We start from the raw sequence: 24,818 nt of genomic DNA on the forward strand, positions 1-24,818 counted from the left end.
TTTCTCAGGGTGCCTGAGTAACTTGGGGAATTTTCTTCTGTCAGTTTCTTTAATGCCTGTAGAAGAGCTGAAACTGAGAGAATGGCTGTGGTTATCTGACTAGTTGGGAGAGTTAATATGATGCTGTGTTACTGTGCACTTCCCCTTTTTGCTGTGGTGAGAGAGCTCCATCTTATGCCATCGTGTGGGTTTAGCCCAGTCTAACTTTTGGCTTGTGAGGCTGTTCTCTGGCAAAATTGTTGTCATTGAGTTTAGGCTTAGCATGTTTGCAGTTTTCCCCTTCTGTACTTGAGGGATCCATGTCAACTTATGACTGTATTGTCTATTTCTAGCATGGATTAATTCACCAACCCTTTAGAGAGCTGAGAAGGCCTTGAGTGTGGCTGAGGCTGACAGCTATGATCATACAGATGGTAGTAACATTGCATAAGTAACATCAGTGGGAAAGCACAGAGGCTCAAAACCTCTCATAAGCAAAATCAGCAGTGATCTTGTCTGAGGCATTCTTCTCTCTTCTGACATAGAGGTGTACTCTTCTTTGCAGGGAGAATGTTGAGCTTGTATGCTTATGTTCTTCTGCGTATTTGAGTGTGGAAACTTAAAAACCTTTGTTTTGAAATTAGGGGAATGCAGAAGTCTCAGTGTGGTCTTATTTTTGTAACAGAATTACATGTAGACATTCTTGTGGTTAAACTTAAAAAAAATCACAGTTCCTGTGAAGGGATAATTTCTTGCAAATGGGAGTTGACTAATGGTTGAGGATATATTTGCAAATACAGCGACGTGATCTTGCTCATAATGTATAAGCAAATAGATGAGACCAGGCTCTTCTCAGTGATGTGCAGCAAGGAGTTATGGCCTAAAGCTTGGACATAAGAAGTTCCATACTAATTTGCAGAGGAACTTCTTTACAGTAAGTGACAGAGCACTGGCACAGGCTGCCCAGAGAGATGGTGGAGTCTCCTTCTCTGGAGATATTCAAGAGCCATCTGGATGCCACTCTACCCTGTGTAGCTGATTTTGGTGCTATCACTGAGAGAATAATTTCAGCTTGGAAAATGAGTGAGAGTAAGAATGGGCTATTTAAACGTGATTATAAGCTCACTGTTGAAAACTGTAGAAAGATTTCATAGACATGAAACTTCTCTTTTTTTATTGGGAAGTTTGTTTACAAGTTACCGGTGTGAATTGGTTGTGACTCTCCAAATTGATTAGAGATTATCCAGTTATTTCTCATTGTGTGTATATGGTCTGGTTACATATCACAATATCCTTTGGGGTATTAAACCATTCCTTCAGTTTACCTGTTGATGGAAAAGCAGCTTATTCCCAACTGCATCTTCAGGTTCTGTTTTGGGCGATACTCTCAGAAGGTTTAATTGCATTTTAATAACCTCAAGCAGGGTTTTGGAGGATGTTCTTCTAACTTATGATAATGTTTCCTCTCTGTTAGGTGTTACTTTTTTTCCTTTCCATGCCTACTAATACTTTAATACTTGAGACATTAGATGTGAGTAACAATCCAATTTTGTCCTGTTTGTGCTTCAGGCTGAGGTCAAGCAAACATACAAAGCAATCGTTATGTTTTAGCATTCTTCTTTAATGAGCACATTACAGTCTATTCAGAACTACAGGATCAGCTGTGAAGAGGAGAGAGAAACATGAAGCTTCAAATATCTCCATCTTTTTGAAGCAATTCATGGATCTATAAGAGATGAAAAGGATATATAAGGGCCCTGGTAGGGCTCTGGCACCTTGACAAAAAGGGCTTTGGCAGAAGGTTTGCTGTGATGCTTTCTGTGGCTTAGGAAGGAATTTCCTTCAGACTGGACTAACCATTAAAAATGTCTATGCTTCTAGGAGTTCCAAGGCATTCACTGGAGTCTTCCCAGGGACGATGTCATCTTTGACGATGAAAGCTCATTGCTGGGACAAAAGAGGAAGTTTCTTTAAGGTAAATAGGATATTGAATTTATTCTGGTAGGAGGTGCATTTGGATGGAAGCAGTAAGGTTGCTTACTTTCTTAGGATGTTTGGTTTTGGTTCTGTTACTGGATTGAAAATCAGTTCATTTCACAGCCTATTTGATTTTAAGTAAAGTTGATGGGGCTCCTTGTGCATAGTGTGAACATTCACAAAAATGCAACCTTTATGCTCTTGATGTGTTTTTCAGTTGCTGTTTTGTTTTTTGAAGCTGAAATGCTGGAAAATGGGACCTTGAGCACGATATGAGAAACTGTTAGTTATGTATAATATAGATCTGGTGATGATGCAGGAATTAGTTGCAGGGGAAGGCTGTAGGTAGGATTTCCTTCCAGGAAAAAAAGACTTAGTTGATCTGAAGTGCAGTTAACAAAACTTTCACATACATTGTGTGGATACAGCTGACCACAGTGTACTCTTAGAGAGCAAGTCAGGGAGGATGCTATCCAAACAGTGCAGTGTATTGGAAGCACTACCAATCTGCAGTGTCCTACTGCTAGCTAGGAAGAAGTGCATATTTTTCTGACAAGAGGGAGAGAGTAATGGCTCACACAGGCTGGCTTAGGATCAGGGTTAAATACAACACATTTGAACTTGTGTGTTTTGCACTAGAACATTCCTGTTTGCATAATGCCAGGGTTGTAGTGGCTGCCTTACTGACCAAAGGTTATCTGTGTGCTTTTGTCTCTGTCAAAAAGCTGCAGGTGCTCCTGAGCACTGAGTTCACTTGTCTCAGCTGTTCTCTGTAGAACGTGTGTTGCCTTCTTGCACCTTCCTTGGAAAGGTGCTGATGTGTGCTACCATCTCAGCCCATGTTAAGGCATGCTGCTTTTCCTATCGTATTTCAGCAAATGTCATTAACAGCCAAAGCTTTAAGAAGCAGCAAGCTGCTGCCATATTTTTTTTGTTCTGAAGTCCCAGTGCCGGGTGCTCTCCATACAGGTTGTGTTCCCAGTTTCAGGTGTTGCTATTTCCATTCCCTGTGTTCCTCTGAGACAGAAGTGCCTTTCTTTTGCTGCTTGAACTGAACTAATGTCTGGGGCAGTTCTAGCAAACAGGGTAAGATCAGCAATATGCTTCAGGAACAGGGGGACCACATAATTGTGGTGGCCAGAGCCCTCAGCACTGTAATCACCACCATTGCACTATGTAGGACCGCTGCTATGTTAGTGCCTTCATAGTCCTTTTGTGGTGACGCAAATGCATTAAAATGTTTTTGTTTGATCCATGTTTTCCTTATCTCAAAACAGCCTTACCAGGCCAGTCCTTAGGAAACCAATGAGAAACAGTGCAGCAGCAGTGTGTTTTCCTATTTGGCTCACTCTTTCTTGCTGACTGTGCACAACTCAGGAGTCATCTGGGGACAGGGGTTGCTTCTCAGTTTTGCTGAGTGATTTTTTTCAGTGAGTGGTTGTATTTCCAAATCGTAGCAAGAAATGGTCTCAGCTGGGAGGAATGTTTCTAGGTTGTCACTTAAGCATGCGCTGAAGGAATAACGATGTCAGTGGGACTGTAAGCAAATCCCCAAATAATTTTCTGCAGTGCACTGATACGTCCTTGTGTAAGTAGCTCTGGGTTAGAAAATAGATCCTGGAATAGCTGTTTTGTCTACCTCCTGTTCACCATGTGTGTAGTTACTCAGAATAATGGGAAAGCAATATACCAGATCAATTTGAAATGCCAGACTGCTGAAAGGCCATGACAAACAATGTCAGTCGAGAAGCTAAGGCTGGACTAAATTTTCCTGAAGACAGCCTGGTAAGGCAATGGCCTGAACAGTAACACAAATAAAAAGCTGCTTCAGAGCTACCTTTTCAGACCTGTCATCATCTCTGGGAACTTGCCTTATTTGATCACTGTTGTAAACCTATGATGTGGAGTTGGAAAAGCAGGCAGGCAGCATTATACCCAGTGTGTGTGTCTGACTGTGTGTGTGTACAGTTTTATTATTACCTCTGTCCTTTTCCCCTCTTGTATGTGTAAAATTAGGAGATGGTATACGTTTGTTACAGTCAGATGAGTGAGGGAAGAAAACACGTGAAACATGAGATTTTTCAGTTTAACCAAGGGCAGGCTGTGGGTGGGGCAGGCCTGCCTACAACAGGGGGCTTGAAACTAGATGATCTTAAGGATCCTTTCCAACCCAAACCATTCTGTGACTATGAATTTGCTTTGTGAGCCTGTCTTTAGAAGACCTGGTTATCGTCAACGACTGGGAAACTCCTAGCTTTCCTTTTCTGTTTGGTTCTGAAATAATTCCCACTGCTGTAGCTTCCAGCCGTCTCTTTTTTTTTCACACTCATCCCCCTCAGCTGTCAGTACACCAGGAAAAAACATCATCCCCATTTTGCAGAGTGACAGTTTGTGTGTTTATAGCATAAGTTCTCCCAAGTCTTTATAGCTCCTACTCACAACTGATGAAGGCTGCAACAGAAAGTTGTAAAAGGGAAGTGGAGATGGAGTTAGGCTGGGCAATTCTGGGCCTGAAAAGCTTGCCAGCAGCCACAGAGGTAGTCTATGGTAAAGGAATGGAACATGTCTCCGATGAGCACCCTTTTTGATGAAAGAGTCAGTAAAACATTATCAAGTTGTCAAGCTGTACTGAACCAGCATCAGAAGTTTTACACCACTGAAGCATTTATCTCCTCAAATCAAATATCAGTTGAAACTTCCTTGGTACAGGTAAATAAGATAGTGTTAGTGGACTTGGAAATGAATACCTCATTGTGCAAAATAACTGACATCGCAGCCACATAGCAGAATGTGTGGTTGTATATAGAGGAGTCCAGAAATAGCATTCCTGTTTGGGCTCATTGCTGGCATGTTGCCACCTTGTTACACAGGGTATCTGTGGAAGGTTGCTACGCTCTGCTTAGCAAAACAGGAAGTAAAAGTTGACATGCCAAGAGGATACAGACCTTCAGGAAAAATGAAAAATGAGAGGCTGGCAGGAAGGAGTGCTAGGGCTCATTTGTCCTTCTGATGCTGACCCTTGTTGCATTCAGCCTGTGCTCCCTTCCCAGATTAGAAACACCAATCTTACCTTTTGCTCCTTAGCTGCTGTAAGGCACAGAGCTTGGAAATACTGGTGAATTCTAAGAAATACAACAGCTTCATTAATGTTATTTACAGGCTTCTTTACACTTCGATACAGACAACAAGAATTTGGTTGATGTGTAGTAGTGGTTCCATCTTCAAACTGGGAGACTTTTCAGGAGTTGTATGAGTAAAACAACCTGCAACTGTGCTGGGCTCCTGAGAAGGGACTCACTCAGTCTCCTGTTGTGATCATCCTTTGCTTTCTGAGATGCACAACAGTAACGTGTGTAGACAGAGCAGCTTCTTAAAGATGACTGCAGCACCACTGCTACTAATGAGTATGCTGGAGAGCAGTTCAGAGAGTGCTCTGATTTATGCTGTTCATGAGACATCCTGGAGGATGCAAAATTGAGATGTATTTGTTCTGCTGAGAGAACACAGGAAAGCTGTGGTGAGTTATGTTAGTAATCTGTATATAGAAATGATGTTGTCACTGCTCTCAGTTTCTAAAAGCTGGGATCAGTCTTTCTGAATGAAGGTTCAGCTGACAATATGCATTGCTTAATGCTTTATGAAAGGAAACATTGTGGTTTTAGGATGTTTGCATGTCATTATTTCATTCATGGATGTTAGGAACGTAAACAGTGCATTTGTGGCAATCTAATGTTTAGGATAGGTTTGGTTGGGGAGTATTTTACTGTGCTACTGTATGAACTCATGCTGTCTGAGTCATTATTTGGATTTACAGTGGTGGTACAGTTTCTTTTCAACTTCCATAACAGTGGTTTGTCAGTAATAAAAAAAGGAAATAAATTAGACATTGGAATAGCTAGTTATCGTATTATTTAAGCAGAACTAAAATCAAGAACTTAATTGTTAGTTACCACCTGAAATGGTATCATAATTTAAGATGCATTTCCTTTTTTAAGAAGCCACCTCTTCCTGTAGCATAGTAAGGTAACGTTTCAAAGTTCTGAAGAAATCTGTTGCAGGCAGTTCTTTAAGGCTTGGATCTCATCCATGCTGGTCACTCTGAAAGTAATGCCTCCTGTTTATTTCCATGGAAACTACAACAGATACGAAGAGCACAAAAACATTATTTGATAGAGCAAACACTCAGCTACAAAACACTACTTTTGAACATAGTCACCACCATTAGCTGTGCATTTTCAGCAGTTGATAAGAGCCTGCATGCTGTGTTTGTGAAAATCTACACCAGTGGAGGTGACCCACTGTCACCACTGCAAAGAATGTTCAAGGTGGCAAGCCTTGTGAACTTCATGGTTGATTTCTACTGTGATCTCACCAAAGCATTTTCCAGGCATCTGGCCAACCAGTGCTACGGTTCTCAGTATACAGCCTTTGTGCTAATTTTGCCTGCTTTAAAATGAGTTTAATGTTCTCTAGGATTGTGTTCCATCTGCACTGAAGTGTTATGATGTAGTTTTCTTTTAATGAAGTCATCTGTTCAAGTTCAGTCCAAGGCCTAATGGGAACTGCTTTCCACATTTGCTTATGGCTTTGTTACTTTTCACCTGCCAAAATACTGTAATGCTGGCTTAGCATCCCTTCTGAAATAACTCATGGTTGGAACTCTTCTAACTATTGCTCTGTTTATTAGAGAAATCAAGTGGCTTTCAATTGCTGCTACAATTGGTCAGATGACTTACTTCTTAGGCTGTTGTGTAATCTGATTGTGAAGGCTGTGGGTTTAAAACGCTTTAAAGGAAAAGAAAGCAAAGAAGACAAACCACCCTGGAAAGTTTTATACAGGCAAAAAACAGGAATTATACTTCCTTCAAGAATGATTGTTTCCAACCCATTTTCCTTTGCTAGGGGAAGTTTAAATAGGATGTTATTTAAAAAAAAAAGTTTATCTGTGGTGACTAAGCTTACACAAGCTTCTTCTCCACGCCTCTTCCACTTGCCTGACGTCGTACTGTTTTTGTCCCTTTCCAGCTCATTGACACAATTGCCTCAGAAATCGGAGAACTGAAACAAGAGATGGTTCAGACAGATGTCACGGTGGAAGATGAACCTGCAGATTTACAAAGGTGATTCTCATAGCTCCTGATGATGTGACATGACAGGAACGTTTTTATCATGCTGTTCTCTTGGGTGGCTTATGTCCTAGCAGTGTTCATCCCAGCAGCAAAAGGTGGAGGTTATCTTGCTCTTCATTAAAGGAATTTACCTTTGTGCAGGAGGAGTACTCAGAGGTTGAATAGTTGTGTGTTTGCCTTAATATCTTCAATAAATCAGCTGAGTTTCACTTCTGCTTTCTTGTGACAAACTTGCCCATGCAGATGAATGGCCAGAGGAGGAAGCTTCTGATGTCGTTTCCATTTCTTATGGCAACAGGCTTTACTTTCATACTGTAAAGACTAACAGTGTCTGTTGTTCCCAATGGCTTTGTGAAGATTCAACTCACAGTAATGTGATTTATTCACATTTTCTGGTTAGTAAGTAAAATATAGACTGCTCCAACGTGACGCTTCAGTGGGATGTGTATTTTAGTTCATTTATATGCATCTTTCATGTTTGCTTTATTTAAGTAAGTTAGATCTGTGCATTTTTCTAAGCTTTCAAATACTTGGAGATGCATTTTATCATGCAGATATTAATTTCAGCTTTTTGAAACAACTGAGGCCACGTAGGTGGGACTGGAAATTTGTGTTGTAAACCTACAGGTTTAAGTAGACACCGTGGGACTCTAGCTTTTGTTATTCTCGATTGTGAATGACTGATAAATTGGCACCCAGAGGATGTTTTAACCACTGTGTTAAGATGAACACTTCTTTTTTTTCTTACTTATTGTTCCAATATTGGTTGCAAGATGAAAGTAATGGTGTGAGTGTTTTTATTGGGCTGCAGAATCTGCTCCAGAGCCGGGTGAGCTTTGCTCCACGAAATGGGTAATGGTTGGTTGTTTAGAATTACATCCACAGGTTTTAAAACTTTTTTTTTCCTGTTATTTCTGTAAATACTGTTGAAGTGTGCTAAAACCTTACTGCATTACATTTCAATTATTCACGTTACCTGAAACACTGAGCAGCACCTTTGTTGTCTGAGTGGTGAAACAGACAGCTAAGGTAAACAAAGTCCTTCCCTGTGGCCTTTGTTTGCACATTATTCAAGTTCTAAAGCTTTAGGCAGTGGGGCTTTTTTACAGAGGCAGGATATTTTCTTCATTTCCATAAATTCAGCTAATTAATTTCAATGTTGATTAGCTAACTTTCAGTTCTTAAGCTGCTTGTATCCTTGAATGCACTTTCAATGAATGTAAGCATGAAAGACTAAGATTTATTAGCTCTTGATGGAAGCACTTAGCTGGAAACAGTCAACTACATTCTCTTATTTTGCTAATAATTTTTAGCAGATTCTTCTGTTGAAAGCTATTGGTTTTGAGTGCAGAATGTGTTTTTATTAAAAATGCTAGTAAAGCTCAGAAAGTGAATAGGGCATGTGATTGAAATAAGTTTCTTACTGAAACAGAAGTTGCCCAATAAATAACAGAAAATGAGGTTTTTAAGTTTAGCTTTTTAAAATAACATAAAATATGTAATCTGAATAAATGAATCGTGGTCATTTTTTCATATTACAGCATAAATCTGAGCTGTGGACTTCTGCAGAAGGAAAAAGTAGGCATCAGTTATATAACAACTGTTAACTTTTTGTTGTGTATTAGTACAAAGCATATTGCAGTCGTTTCATGCAATGTTTTCCAGAGTGCCTATTGAAAACCACATTTGCTATTGGAACTTTGTAATCGATGTAAGATGCTTTTATGATTGTGTATGCTGCAGTTCAGAAGTTGGTATCAGATTTGCATTCGGCAACCCGGAGAAATTTGACTCAGATGGAGCACGTGTTATTCTTGCTCATTACCTTTGCATGCATCCACGCACAACCAGGACAGATGTGGAAGGGCAGGTTTGTGGGATGTCTCAGCTGTGTTTAGAGGAATAAGTACACAAAGAATAAGTCCATGAAGCCTCATGTCTGCAGCTCCAGTGAATTGTGTAGCTGTGTGTCCCAGCTCTCTCAGGCTCTCCTCATAGGAGAGATGCCACTGTCCCTTGCTCACCCTGACAGCTCTGTGTTGGTCTCTTTCCAGTGTTGACAAGTATTGTTACTGCTATTGTTAACAGGTATGTAGGTATTTGGCAACCTTTTCCTCATCAGCTGTCCCATTCCTTCAGCTGCAATGGGATGCAGAAGAATGTGACAGTCCAGCTGTTGAGGTATGGGAGACAGTCCCCAGAGGTTTTGTGCCCTCCTCCAGCTAATCACAGCTTGCTGTGGTTTGGCTGGTGAAATTAAACCCTGCTCAACTGCAGGATTTACAGAAATTTAGACCCTTATAGTCAGTGCTTGCACTGGGTTAACTGTGGTTAACTGAGCCTTTGCTGGAGCTGGAACGAGACTCCCTTGCAGTTTTAGGAAGGTTCTCTCCATCTGTCTACTGCTGTCCTCTTTGCCCTTGTGACTGGGATGGAAACAGGCAGGTGAAATATTCCTTACTTGCAAGTAACAGTGCAGTGGGAGAGTAATGAACCTGGAGGCCAAGCTGTGTTGTGCAAACCTTGGCAGAGCTGGCAGCAAGGCTTGTTAAGCTGCACTGCTGAACAAGTATAAGTCATTATCTTTATTACTGTGTCCAACCCAGTCTCTGACCCTGATGACCTTCCTGTCTATGCAGAAACCCTCTCACCCTGGCTAATGACTGCGTCAGGGATGATGTACTAAGCCCAAGGTTGGGCTGATAACCAGCTTCCTCTGTAGTGAGGAAGCAGATGTGGTTGTCTAGGTCCTTCTCACAACTCTTCTCACACTTGCAAAGGGGCAGGTAAATTATCCCACCTTACATGGGGAGAGCAGATGTAAATCGTAGAGCCACTTAAATGCAACACTGCAAACCCATGGAACAGGGACAGTTCTTTATCTGTTTTGCTGCTTGTTACTGGGAGATAGCATGAAACAAAAAAAAAGCCATACTCAGAACACACCCACAGCCACCAACAGCAGTGTAATTGCCACACAGTGCGCTGTGTTTTGCTGGTGCACAGAGGTCACAGCACCTTCTTATTCTGTGTGCTTCAGTGAATCAAATGATCATGAGGAATTCGTATGGTTCTTCTTTCCATACTGTTGTTTGCAAAGAAGTAATGTACAAATCCCCATCCCAAATAATGTTGCAGTCAAAGAGGTGACAAATTCATGCAGTGTGTTTCTCCATGGATGGGAGCACAAGGGAGGGGCTGTGTACCTCAGTAACTGCAGGAATCTGGCAACTCCTTGTTCAAATTCATCTTCTGGATTTGTAGAACTTTGGGTGTGTGTGGCTTACTGTTGTCAAACATACAGAAGAGGAGTGCTGTGACCTAGGTATGTCTGTGAACTCTGATTAACTTCAGCTTTCTTGGTAGCAAGCAGTGCCTGGCCTTGTAACTGGTACCAGTTTTGCACCTTCCTCTGCATGTGATGCAATTCCCTTTTGTAGGCGAAGCCGTTTCCCCCTCATAGAGATTCCCTCTGCAACGTAGTTAGTTTCCACCTCTTGGGCAGGGAATGGAAATATCAAGTCATATCAAGTAGAACACACAGTCAGAACGTGCAGAACTCATTTTGGCACAGCTGTCTTTGGTTTGTAGCATTGCTGGCTGTAACCCTTTCAGAAGGTGAGTGGTAGTTCCTGCGTGGTATTTCCTGGAGGTCCTGCTCCTGAAAGCACTGCTGCAATTCTTGAGTTGACTTCTGTGGAGATTAGTGTGCTACAGCACTAGGTTCTGCTGGGATGGTGGTCGAAAGCAGAACCTAGAACTACTGTTGTGGCAGTTTCAGTGCTCTGTCATAACATGTAAATACAAATTCCCTTCTGCACACAACGCTTCTGAGTTTTCTATGTCCCTGGAAGGCATATTAGCAGCTTTTTGGTGCTTAGAGAGGGAAGGTGTCTGCATTTAGATACCTTGTAGAGCTAGAAAGTATTACATCATGAATGAACGAGCAGAGATGAGGATAAAAGGAAGGGAGAAGGTCTGTAGGCGGTAAGTGATCCAGGTAATGAAACTGAATGTTCTCATACAATCAAAGAAAGATCAAGCAGCTCTTCACGCCGTTTGTCTTCCTCTGTAGTCCTCTCTGTAGAAGCTGTAAGATGCTGAATAGTGCTAGAAAGGCCAAGACAAGACTTGAAGTTATTGGGTTTTGTTGTTGTCATAATTTGTTTGGTTTGGGTTTTTTATTCAGTGTTACTCATTGCTATTCAGTGCCTCTACTGCATTTGCTCTGGCTACAGTAGCTGGCATAATAGGTTTGCTGTCTGTCTGAAACAGCTGGGATGAGTTGAGTCAGTTTGCAGCAGGGAGATGCAGCTGCATTGCCCTCTGCTGTTCAGGGCCTCCTCTGATGGCAGAGGAGCACAACCTCGGCACCTGATGTCTTGCCTTACTCTGTATCTGACTTACTTTGCTCTTGCTTGTGCTCTAATATTGGCATCAGGAGTGTTGTGATAGGAGTAAGTTCTCTGCAGTGATTTCTAGCCCTCAAAGGATGGCAGGATGTAGTTTAAACTCAAAAATCAGGAATTGGAGCAACTGACACACATGCAATTGCACTGGGTATTGTATTGTGCACAAGAGATGGAGAGACTTGGCACAGCAAGAACAGCTCCTAAGTATTCTGTTTCCTTGGATTTTTTATACAAAACTAGCACATGTTGCTCTTATTGCTTAATTTAGTGGTAGGCTTAATTAACCTGCCACTAACAGAAAGTAAATAACCTTAGTTTGCCCTGGTCACACTTAGTTTAGTTTTGCCCTCATACCTTGCATAGGTGTTGATCCAGAGCCAACTGAATGAAGAGTATAATATTGATTCCTTACTTGCTTATTGTGAGGGGTGTAATTCCCATTTGTGAGAGGAAGACTTCCATTTGCAAAGATGTAAATATGCTGAGAACTTAGAGCATAAACTGCAGAAGAAAAAATGACTGTCATTGTGGGTCAATGAAGCTGTGCCTTAGAGAAGCTTATCTGTCCTAGAAAGTTGGGGGGTAGTTTATGTAGGCACGTATATCTATATCTGTTCAGAGTGATCGCTGAACTTTGGCAAGCTCATGGAAGAATGCTAGAACTTATCATGAAATTAGCTGTTAAACTGGGGAGTAAATGAAAGCGAAATCATACAGATAAGAGAATGTGTTACACTAATTATGAGTTCTAAATAGAAGAAATAACTGTCTGGGCTGCCAGCAGTGCCATTAGGTTTGTTGATAACTGCTGAACTGAGTGACTGTAGGAGACTAACAAGCAACCTTGTTTCTTACTCTTCACAGTCTAATAAAGGATATGGATAATGTCTCTCCAGAGAAAAAGGATGTAAAAGGCTGTCCTCGGGACTCTGGATATGACAGCCTATCCAACAAGCTGAGCATATTGGACAAGCTCCTTCATACTCACCCTGTGTGGCTCCAGCTTGGCCTGAATGATGCTGAAGCCATGGAAATTCTGCGTGCACAACCTCCTGGGGTAGGAAGATTATTGCATTTTATTGATACAGCTGCTTGATCTAAGAGAAAATTAATGTGCAAGGCATGTAAATGCACATTTGCATGCTGCTTTAAAACATGCAACACCAAAAAATCCACTACAGAACCAACACCCGCAAAACTGTTTCTTGTGTGTGCTTTGGATAATTCAAATGAGAGCTTGCAGTTGGCAGCTGGATGAGTTTGGCTTTGGGGAATAGTTAGGAATCCTCTGCAGCTGAGAGCTAGTCTGCTACAATTAGAGCACTGGAGTCAGACCTCACTAAAGTGTTGTAACAAATACATTTCCACCATATGGAGGGAGCAAGAGCAAGGCATTTTGTCCTTGACTAGTGCCTAAGTTTAGTTGCTGTAATGGAAACCAGGCCCTCCCTGCTTAGCTGAGGCTGGTGGCCTGCTTCTGTGTCCTGGTGTGAAAGAATTGCATGAATGGGCTGCTGTGACACAGGAGTACTCCTCCATCAGGGTCCCCTCGACTGCAGCTTGACTCAGAGCTGGGGGTTGCTTTGTGTTAAACAAGAGAGCTCACAAAAGGGCACAATAAACTTGGTGTCATGTATCTGTTATAGTGAGATGAAATGCTTTTCTAAACAATTTGCTGCTGTTTTACACCAAACTGTTGGACCTGTATTGAATGAAATTCTGAGATGTACTGTAAAGGAGATCAGTGATCATGAGGTTGTTATAGTTCTTTTTGTGCACAATACCTATCTCTATTAAGGCATCTGTGATGAAGCTAAAACTGTCTCTTCCTCTACAACAGATATTTTTGGTTAGGAAATCTTCAAAACTGCTGAAGAAAGTCATTTCTCTGCGCCTGCCTGGTGACTATGGGTCCTGCCTAAAAGAATTTGCAATAAAAGAAAGCACATACAGTAAGTTTTAAAGAATTTTTACATATTTGTCTCCCTGTTTGAGCCAGGAGAAGTCTGAAGTGGTGAAACCTGCAGCAGAAAATACTCAGATTCATACACAGGTCACTCCAAAAGTAATGTTTCTTTTTATTTCCACATAATCTACAACAGCTACGAAGATAATAACACTGTTAGAGTAAATTCTCAGCTACAGAACACTATTTTTCAACATAATCACCGCCATCAGCTGTACATTTTTGTCAACAGAATGTAATATTTCTATTGTGGCGTTGCTAATTCAGGGATTAATTGGTAATGACATGCTAAGCACATGTATAGAAACACAAGTGACATAACAATAGTGGAAAACAGTGTGACTGGCAGTGTCCAGATGTATTTAATCTGTGTGATCTATGGCTGTGTCCCTAGGCTTGTTATACTAATGAATTCCCTCTCTCCCCGCTAGCAAATGCATATTGTTATCTTTCAAGTGTATAATTTTACCACAAGGGGGAGGCATATGCTGATGGTTTTTACTCACCACTCCTAGTTGCATGACTTTTTTCCTCCAAGCCAGGAGCTCTGCCTGATTTCATTCTGAATGCTTTAAGCTTCTGCAGCACAGAAGTACTTTCCTTGGGGGATGAATTTCAAAAGAATTCCTATTCCTGCAGAACAGGAACAGTGTGTGTACCTGTGTAGAGTTTCATCCCTTTCATTTGGCTTTTCTGCCATACAGGTGGGCTGAAGCAATCAGACTTCCCATTCAAGCCTTTGTAGAAGTTGTCTAAGGATCCTTAAGACCAGCATTTATATTATTCGTGAAGCTGTCTTATGACACTGTTTTATTTAGTAAATGATCTTCCATCAGTGTCTTGGTCTCAGCCATGTGTGGGGGTAAAAGTTCTGGACTGTGTCAGTGTAGGAGCTTTTCCTTGATATCTTTTAGTCCTTGGGTGAGATTTGTCACTGGAATCAATAAGACTTAAGCACATTAGTAAAGCCTCAGTTGTTAATTTGGGTTTTTTTATGCAAAAATGTGTGCAGTTCTAATAATGCTAGATCTGTTTCCCCAAGAATTGGACCATGTTTGGAGTGCAGAAACCCACCACCAAGACTCTGTTGTTTATGAAACTAGCTGTAGCAGCAACATGTACTCTTCCAAACAGTTGCTCTTTATTAACCGTATAGTATTAAGTCTGATGGTGTAAGCTTACTAATACTAGGGGGCAAATAGAGTTGCATTTACTTAATCTTTAATTTACTAAGAAGCAGTGGATAGATGTGTAATTCTTTACCTGTTCTAACTTTCTTTGCAGCATTTTCCTTAGAGGGATCTGGAATAAGCTTTGCTGATTTATTCAGGCTCATTGCCTTCTACTGTATTAGTAGGTAAGATAGTTTTATATTCCATGGGAATCTGTTTGCTGTCATTTATTCTTAATTATGTATAGGTACTTACACTACTGGTTTAGCAGCTGCTCTTGCTTGAGGATATGTTAGCACCTGTGAGGTGGGCAGGAGCTACACAGTTGGTACTTATGCAGTGTATGCATGGCTGAGCAGTTCTATCCCTTAAAAAGGTGTAGTGCACCAAATTTGGCCTGTGTTATTGTTCACCATTCACACATCTCCCTTTCGAAACAAATGTTGACCCTCCAGTGTGTAGTGAAGAGAAACTGAATGTGAGAATAAATGCTATAGGCTTTCTTAAACAAGGTGTGTTTTCAGCCTCAAACAGAGCAGGACCAGTACAGTACATCCTGGCTTAGTACTGGCAGCTACCCTAAACTCTTCTCACTTAAATTTTTAATCTAAGAACTGGGATTCGGCTTGGTGATCAATTAACAGTGCATTCAAAAGATAACAAGTTTAGTTAAAGGCAGCCTTTTGCATCTCACTGGCGTGCTTGTAAAAGATGAGATGTAAAGGATTCTGCAGCAACAGGAGAAAATATAGGGTGGGGCTGTGGAAATGAGCCCCAGGAGAATCCTGGGAGCTTGAAACTCGTTTGCACTTCACACTACTTTACAGTGTGAAGGAATCCTGACACTGGTAAAATTTTCACCATGCACTGCTTGTTTAAGGCTCACATTACCTGCTATAGCTCAAGAAGAAAGTAGGAACTGGAGTTTAGCCATAGCCTGTGTTGAAAACAAAGTCTTTTGTTGTTGTGAAAACCATATTTACTTTTATGTTCCATAACAGGGATGTCCTTCCATTCACCCTGAAGTTGCCTCATGCTATTGCTGCAGCAAAGACAGAAGCTGAACTTGAAGAGATTGCTCAGCTTGGACTGAGTAAGTAGTCATCTACACAGATGTCAGTCCCTGTAGCATGGCTATTGCTTGGAGAAATAATTTGTCTGCAAACGGTTCCTGTTGGTCAGTGATGATCCAGATTTCATTTGGAAAAGCATCTTCTCTTACTGGAAAGGACAAACTTTGTACTTGCCAAGCAGTTATCTTGGTGATGTTCCTACTTTCTTTATCTACTGTGATGTTCATGTCTCTGGTATTACTGTTTCCTTTCTCCTTTCTCTCTGTTTCTGTGTTAAGTGGGTGCAAAGTAAGTCTTAATATCCTCGGGAAAACATTTGAAGCAGCTCGTCCTCCAAGGGTGAGCGTTGGCTGCAGGCTCATGTAACAGGCACTAGCTGGATCATTTGCCATGGCTGATGGAATAGTGTAGGAACTGAGATTCACTATTAATAAACCCCTCTTGATTTTTTGATTGACACGTGGGATATTTAGTTTAGGAGGGCAACTTCAATGTCTGTGACTTCATGCAGTAGCATATGGATAAAAGGAGGGGTAAACATAACATCTCCAGAACATATCTGTGCATGCTGGTTTGGTTGAAATTAGCATGATTACTGCATCCAATTACAGGCTTAGTGTAAAATGCACTTTGAGCTTGCAGCAGATACAAAGGCTGGCAGGATTTGAAACGTGGGCACAACCCAAATGAATCACTGAGCAACTCCAGCAAAGTGCTGAATGGCCTCATTTCCTTTTGCAGGAAGGGAGGGTTAGCCAGGGCAGTCTTCTGTCCTGGTAGATTTCTGAGTCATCTTTTTAGTGAGGGTCCACTTCTACATTAAATTAGGGTGTTATCACAAGGGTCTGTAGGACTGTTTGGCATAACTTGCAGAAAAGCCATACACAGGGATGTGTTGCATTGCTTTACATTTTGCCTTGCTGCAGTAGCTGACAATCAGGAAGTTTCTGAGAGGAAGCTGCCTTTTGCACTTCTTGTCTGCAAAGCGAGGCCATTAAATGAAATCATTTAGTGAGAATACAGGCTAACGTTTAACTGTTGATTAGATAAATATTTGGAAAAAAAAAAGTCTGAGATGCAGGGTGATGGAGGTGGTCTCCTAGTGGTGCCTGGAAACCCTCAAGGAGTGTTCGATTATCTCCTTGGAGGAGGAGGAGGATGTTGAGCAAGTTATCCAGACTAACCACACTCTATCCTCAATACTTGAAAGCACCATGGTTTACTTACTCTTGAACAGTTTATCTGTGTCTTTTATATTGTTTCTTTAAGCTAATGCCCTTGAACTCAGAGAAGGAGGTTGGATTAGCCTGTAACTTCTTGGTGGTTGCATTTGGGATCGGTTATTTACTACGTACCAGGTTTCTTTTGAGCAAATGCCAAGCAACAGAGTTGGGTTTTTGATGGTTTTCTTGGTGTCCACATGCAGCAGAGTGCACAAAAGCAAGCTCTGTGATGCTCTGGACCCAAGAGATACTAAAAAAAAAAAACCTCTCAGGGGCCCTTCCTATTAACTGTGAGCTTTCCTTAAGCAACAAGCAGGCATAAAGAACAAAAACATCCTGCTTCTGTCAGAACTCTTCCATGCTTCAGATTCTTTTGGTCTCTCCTGCTATTTCACCTGCAGCAGTGTTTACATCATGCATGTTTGTAACAGCCCACGTGCTAGGTGTGCTGCAAGCAGGATGTGGTGTCATGGTGCCAGGAAAAAAAAGCAGGAGTGTTGTGTGACTCTGTAGGGGGAAAAAAAAATATATAAGGAAATACATGTTCCCTGGCTGCAGCTTATTGCCAGGGGCTGGGGACTGTTTTCTGCCCAGTAGGCAAGTTACAGCTGTCAGGCACGGACCTACCATGGGTATTCATGCCCTTGGGCCTGCATTTGCTCAACAATCAACTTAAGGTGTCTCGACGTCTGGGAGAGGGGGCCTTGCCTAGACTGGCAAACTTGAGCAAAGCCTGCCTCTGCTGTTCTTCAGTTGTTTCAGCGTGGTGGTTGTTCCTGAGGGCTTGTCTGGTTTCAGTCTTTGTACTTTTACAAGCTGATGGGCTTTACTGTTGACTCAGTTTAACAAACATGCTGATGCTTTGCTGAGACAAGAGTCAGCAGCTGAAACTTGCTGGTTTAGCACAGGTTTTCCACACTGTGCTGGTGTGCGATGGCACGTTTGGTCTAATTATGTGCTGCTGAGTGTCTAAAACTTCTGACAAACTGTGTCACTATTGCAAATGCAGGGCTGCAGGCCAGCTTTCTTAAGGAGATATGAGCAATTGTTCTGTGTGGCTGAAGCCTGTGTGCACCCAGTGCAGCAGAATGTGAGCTATCTTTACATTTGTAGTTCTGTTTGTTTGCTTTAAGAGGAAACCAAACCAGAATTTTTGTGGAGTTATTTAAAGTGGCAGCTGGAGTTGATCAGCCTAATTCTGTTGTCTTTCATGGCGTGAATTTATTGATGCCAGCTGAGGATCTAGCCTTATCCCTTTCTGAGATGCTAGTAATGAGATCATGCTCATTTTAGCCTCAAATTTGGAAGGATTGCTGCGTTAGAGTATCCATTCCTTTCTTTGGTGCTCAGCTAATTTTCAAGCCTAATTCTGAGCTCTGATTTGAAGCTATGCATTTCTTATAAATGAGTACAGCATGCAGTTACATCTGGCTGTGCTTTCAGGGGCGCACTAGGATTTTTTTTCTAGAATTAATAAAAGCATGTCTGAATTTCTTATTACACGAACCTGGTTGTGTGGAGCTGAATGTTCTGAAAGCAGTCTGTGTGCTGTTTTGCATTCTTACACTCACGCAGTGCTGATTTTTTTTTTCCAGACTTCTGGAGCTCTCCAGCTAACAGCAGCCCCTCAGATGCTTCACCTCCCCGTAAGCCTGGGCCTTCAGACAGTGCTTGCAAAGACTCGCGTCAGCTCTGCCTTATAAATGGAGTGCATTCTATACGAACCAGAACGCCTTTGGAGCTGGAGTGCAGCCAGACCAACGGAGCGCTGTGTTTCATTAATCCACTCTTCTTAAAAGTGCACAGCCAGGATGTCACTGGAAGTCTGAAAAGGCAGAGCCTGAAATCTCAGGACGTGAATGGCACTGAGAGGCCTCGCTCCCCCCCACCCCGGCCACCACCTCCTTCTATTAATAGCGTCCTCATGAGTCCGCAGCTTTCCAGGACTATAAAGCAGGCGAGCATGCCAGAAACAGTCAACCATAAGAAAGAGAGAGACTTGGATTTGCTGCAGAGTAAACCAACCCCTATTCCGCCTCCTCGGCTGAAGAAGCAGGCTGTTTGTGCAGAGGTGGAGGGCGGCAGCTCAAAGCCTGCAGCCGTAATTCAACCTGCCTGCAATTCTGTGCGTGTCCCTGCAGCAGCTGCTGACGTTGTAGGTGAAACCCCCCCACCTCAGCCAGCTCCAGCAGCTCCCAAGAAGACTGTAGTTAGCAGCTCTGAGTCACACGTAGCCTGGAATGGAGGCAGGCAGAGGCTGAGCGACATGAGCATTTCTACCTCCTCCTCTGACTCGCTGGACTTCGATCGGAGCATGCCGTTGTTTGGCTATGAGGGGGACACTAACAGCAGCCTGGAGGATTTTGAGGGAGAAAGTGACCAAGAGAGCATGGCACCTCCGTTGAAGCCCAAGAAGAAAAGAAACAGTTCGTTCGTTCTCCCCAAGATTGTGAAATCCCAGCTACGGAAAGTTAGTGGAGTTTTCAGTTCCTTCATGACCCCCGAAAAGAGGATGATTAAGAAGATTGCAGAGATGTCCCGGGACAAACGCACTTACTTTGGTTGCCTGGTGCAGGACTATATCAGCTTTCTTCAGGAGAACAAGGAGTGCCACGTTTCCAGCACAGATATGCTGCAAACAATTCGGCAGTTCATGACCCAAGTTAAGAACTATTTGTCCCAAAGCTCTGAACTTGATCCCCCAATCGAATCGCTGATTCCAGAGGACCAAATAGGTAAGGAATACTGTGCTGTATTCTGAGGGAAGGCAATCGTGTACTCTGTATTGCTAGTGATACTCTTTGTGCAAGTTTGAAAACATGGGGTTAATTTTTCTGTCAGAACTCAAGGTGTTATTTCAGTTCTTAAAAAAAAAAAGTTAAATTCCACACCTAAAAAAGCTTAGCAACTCAGATTGATGCTACCAAGTTGTTCATAAAAAGGTATCCTTCAAATAGCAACAGGACTATGGGACTCCTTAGCCGTGGTTTTATTTTTAACCTGCAGTACTGCTAATTCTTGTTGGCTTGTGTTTTGTCCCCTCGTTTGGACTGAAACAGTTGAAATGCTCAGACCAAAGCTGGGGAAGTTTCAGCAGCACTCTGTGTGTACACAGTAGCTACAAAATGATTTATTAAAAGGAGTGTCAGTTAAGAGCAGAGAGGCGTTCTGTAGCTATTTACTGCGGAAATAAATCTCATTCATCCAGTCTTGTTCACTCCTAGCAAAGCTGCACTGTCCCTGCAGATGAAAGGAACTGAAAAGATAGAGTTTAAGAAAGACAAAATGTGTGCGAGAGAGGGGGATGCTAATCTCTGGATTTCTATACCTCTCTGTTGCATGTATATGGTTATAAAAGGTTGCATGTGAGCCATAGGGTTGAATACATGTTTTATCAACAGGGAGAGAGTTGTGTATCCACCAAAGTGAAATCATTGTTGCTGCATAAAATCTCACTGTCCCTCTGTCTTGCTGAGTCTGAGCTGTATTTGTGAAAGAGCCTATAAGCCACATTCAGGAGGTAAACATCCCTCGAGGCAAAATACTTTCCTTGTGAGCTCACTTTAGTCCTAATTTGCTTGTTTTTCTCCTATATTCCAGTGTCCCAACAGTTGGCCCAGTGCAGAATTGGCAGGGTAGTTCTTTCTCTGGCAGTAGAGTGTGGTTTTATGTTGACATTTTTATCTGTCCTTGACTGAGAGGAAATGCTTCATGTAACCTGAACTTCACCTATGGAAAGTCAAGCAAAAGTAATAAGCACTGCTAAAGCAAATATACACGGAGAGTCCTCCAAGTTGAGACTATTTAGAAGTACAACGTTCTTACAAGAATAATAATGTTTATTAAGTGGGTGTTACGTGGAAGAAAAAGGCAATCGGAGCAGTGGTGCTCTGGGCCTTTTCCTCTGGCCTTCTGCGGAGTATTGGCAACTTGACAAGGAATACAGAGCCATATTTACTAGTAGTTTGGTCAGAGCTCGGTTTAGCTTGTACTTTTTGTTCCAAGGGTGTGGTGAAGTCAGACTGAGTCTCTGAAGATTGGAAAAATGTCTACTTTTAAGTGTTCTAGTAGTTTGGAGTAGCTGAAGCGATGAGACATAATAACTACATTGGTTTTCTTCAGTGACAAAGTCTAGCTCTGACCCTGTGACTAAATACAATCAATGTGTAAAGCAGGGTACTTCGAAACAAGTGAACTTGCTTTTGAAACAACTGCTGCCTGCTGCTGGAGCCTGGAAGCAGCCAGAGTGAATCAAGAGCATCAGATGTTACTGATCTCAGCAGACAGCAATGTGACAGCAAGATTTAGTCATCCCTATAGAGAACTTTTAAAATGCAGCTCTGCCTGCTATCCAGGTTTTTGCTTGACTATTTCAGTGCAGAACTGCAGGCCTTCCTGGAGCAGTAGGATTCCCAGTGTTGGGATGGAATTAAAGCAAAGGTGTTTGGCTTTTATTATTCAAGAGTAAATGCAAAAAAATATTGAAAGTCATCTACGCTTGAAATTGCTGGGCTGGTCAGAGAATCCTGCTCAACTAGCACGTGGAGGTGGCATTCATGGTGTGTTGAATGAGCTGTCACCGTTGTCAGATATCACCAGACAGGATCCCAGTGCCTGAACCTGAGCCTAAGACAGGAACACTCAGCTTCAAGTAATTTGTCAAGGAAGTCTTAGCTGATTGCATGGAAAGCTGCTTGGAAAAATACTGCCTGTTATCCCTTTTGGTATTCCTAATGCGTGATGGGTTTTTTCAGTGTGGGATATCAGGTGCAGGGAAGGCTCTTAGGGGCAGGACAGTGCTGTGACAGGAGGAGCCAGTGGGTGCAGGAGAAAGCATGATGGCTCACGCCCAAGGGTCAGCCACTCTGAGCAGTGCTCAAAAGCCTCCACTGACGATCAGGAGTCTCAAACCTCCTGGGAAAGCCTGCTTGACTGTTCCTAGACATAGGCAAGGCAAGACCTTTCTAACTTAACTTCCCTGTACCTATTTCCATTGACAGTGGGCATGGAAATCGTCATCAGTCCTTACTGCAGCAGCATTTATGTCTGTGATGCTGTCATGTGGTACCTCACGGTTCCCATTATTGGACTAAGGAGCTCACTTTATTCATACCCTTACCAGGTCTGGTTTCCAGCTCTGCGTTCCCTGCATGGTTACCTGGTCTCTACACCTCCAGGTCTGCTTCCTGCCACTTGACTATGACCTTGCTGTTATTAGCATGTCTCACTGGGGGCTGTTATTTTCTCAGAGCCTATCAAAATGGTTGCTGAAATAGTCACAGGACTCTGAAATTCAGTTTTTCTTTTGTGACATGCTTTATCACTTTTCATTTTGTTTGTTTTTTTGCCTTTAGACTCTTCTTTTGAAGAGTCAGTGTTTTACTTCAGTTCGTACTCATTTTTTCAAGTATTTCTTGCTTGACAGTAAAGATGACTTCTCAATAAGTGCAGCTTTTTCTGTACTTATTTGTGTACCCTCCTTGTAATAATCCCAGCTAGACAATATTTCCCATATTTGCTTATAGGAAAGCTGTATGGAATAATGTAGAGGGTTTCAAAGTCAAGATACAGACTACCACCTGCTCTTCTTCATTGAGACTGTTATCCTAAAGGAATTAGAGTGGTATGCCATCATTTCTTCCTGAAAGCCTCCTGTTGGCTGGGCTATTGCAGAGTGCTGTTTTTGGGTGCCTAGGTGCTTGTTTTGTTGGGGTTTTTTTGTTCATCCTTGTACCTTTCCATGTTGAGTTGAGAAGAGTGGCTTCCCCCTCCGTTACCCCTCTCATTAGAATCATAGAATCGCTAAGGTTGGAGAAAGCCACTAAGATCACCATCCCTAGCCCACCCCACCATACCCACCAACCACGTCCCTCAGTGCCACATCCCCACGGCTCTGCAACACCTCCAAGATGGTGCCCCCAGCACTCCCTGTGCAGCTGTGCCACTGCATCACCACTCTAAGAGGGAATCATACCCAACATGAACCTCCCTTGGTGGTGATTAAAACTGTTCCCTCTCATCCTGTCACTGTTACCTGGGAAAAGAAGCTGACTCCCATCTCTGTACAACCTCCTTCCAGGTCATTGTAAAGCACTGTTTTCCAAAGTGGAGACCCCATTGGGTGAGCAAGAAGCAGTGGTAAAAACCTTGAGCAAAGGCAATGGGTTTGGTTCTCCTGTTCCTGGCCATCCCTTTGATTTGTTTTGTGGCTTTTCTTGTTCCTTTACTACTGCTTTTTCAAGAGAGGACTCATTTACCACACAACCATAGCGTGAGTTTTCAACAGTCCACAGCTTGTCTGATTGAAGCAAAACAAACCTAGAACAAATAATCTGTGACTCACTGGTGTGCTTTCTGCAGGCAAAGCAAGGGAAGGTTCATCTTGGAGACCATTTTCTTCCCTAGTCTCTCAAGTTCTGCCGCTGCACAGGGCTGTGCAGGATATGTGGGTGTGCAAAGCCTGCCAAACACTGCTCCTTTTGAGACATCCCTGTCTGCACTGTGAGCTGGCTATGTGTGTCAGTGCTGACATCTGCCAGGAACTGGGTGCTTGGCCACCCTGTAGGTCACACCAAAAGTAATGCCTCCTATTTATTTCCACAGAAACGACAACAGATACAGAGAGCACAACAGTGCTGTTTGACAGAGCAAATTCTGTACTACAGCACGCCGTTTTTCAGTACAGCATTAGCTGTGCATTCTTGCCAGCCATGAACAAGAGCCTGCATGCTGCTCTTGTAACAATCCACACTGGTGCAGGTGACCGACTGAAAAATGTGGAGGTAAAAATCTAAAATGAAGCAAACACAGTGTTACCTGATGCCCTGCATTACTATGCTTGTGGTGTATCAAAGCAGCCCTTTGCTTTTAGCATCCCAGGGCGTGTTGCCTGTGCTTTTTGTGATGGATCCAGGGCTCTCTGTCTCTCCACTGAATCCTTTTACCAAAGAATAGATTGGCCAATGCTAGGTGATAAACAGGGTGTGCATGGAAATCTGGAGCCTGGGAGCTAATAGATCTCAGTGGAGCAACACCAGCTGGTAGTGGGGAATTGAGAGAGTGCAATTTGAGGCAGCGAGGATTGTAAGGAGGGCGTGTAAGGACACTTGCTATTACTGAGATGTTGTCCTCTCTAGAGTCAGATCTGTGTGGTTTGCAGTGGAAAAAAAATAGCATGTCAGCGTCGGATACAGATGTGCTTCCACAAGTCACAACGAAACTAGCTGGCTGGCCTTGCAATTCATTTATCAAAGCATTTCCAGTTCCCGTTTTGAGGCTGGAGGCTTATTTAAGTATCATTTCAGGAACATTAAGTGATTCTTAAATTACATTTTCTGTTCCTTCTTTTGTTGTTTTTTTTTTTTGAGTCTGAAGCATGACTGTTTAGTTCTGAAACACTGAGCACCCTGGAGCCTATTGGACATTTGATGTGTTATTATTGGATATTTGAAAACAGTCGGCTTCTTCCTGCAGTAAAAAGTTTGCTGATTTGTGTCACAGAAAAATGCCAAGTGGGCTTAACTCGAAGGATCAGTGCTCAGTTCGCAACCTATAAAATGGCCTGGGTTGAAAAGAACCTCAAAGATTATCTATCAGAGTCACTAACCACTAGAGCAGGCTGCCCAGAGCCACAGCCAACCTTGCCTCGAGTGTCTCCAGGGATGGGGCATCCACCGCCTCTCTGGCTAACCTGTTCACCACTCTCTGAATGAAAAACTTCCTAACATCTAACCTAAATCTCCTGTTTTACTTTAAAACCATTCCCCCTTGTCCTATCAGCATCAACCCACATAAACAATCATTCCCCCTTCTGTTGATACGTTCCCTTCAGGTATTGGAAGGCCATGATGAGGTCTCACCGGAGCCATCTTTTCTTCAAGCTAAACA

General features: G+C 42.5%; 1 protein-coding gene across 1 annotated transcript in view; it reads left to right on the forward strand.

Annotated features, from left to right (window-relative positions):
• Positions 1–1,847: 1,847 nt before the first annotated feature.
• The window catches only part of RIN2 (Ras and Rab interactor 2), a 33,849-nt gene continuing 10,878 nt past the window's right edge, over positions 1,848–24,818 (forward strand). The window contains exons 1-7 of the mRNA XM_065739508.1: positions 1,848–1,954; positions 6,982–7,076; positions 12,362–12,554; positions 13,338–13,449; positions 14,748–14,820; positions 15,637–15,728; positions 18,527–19,666. Of these exons, the coding sequence (XP_065595580.1) occupies positions 1,898–1,954; positions 6,982–7,076; positions 12,362–12,554; positions 13,338–13,449; positions 14,748–14,820; positions 15,637–15,728; positions 18,527–19,666 (1,762 nt within the window). The 5' untranslated portion in view covers positions 1,848–1,897. The remainder of the gene's footprint in view (positions 1,955–6,981; positions 7,077–12,361; positions 12,555–13,337; positions 13,450–14,747; positions 14,821–15,636; positions 15,729–18,526; positions 19,667–24,818) is intronic.

The sequence above is a fragment of the Cyrtonyx montezumae genome, unplaced genomic scaffold, assembly GCF_038088225.1.
Source record: "Cyrtonyx montezumae isolate F1298 unplaced genomic scaffold, pur_monq_1.0 scaffold_24, whole genome shotgun sequence".
NCBI lineage: Eukaryota > Metazoa > Chordata > Aves > Galliformes > Odontophoridae > Cyrtonyx > Cyrtonyx montezumae.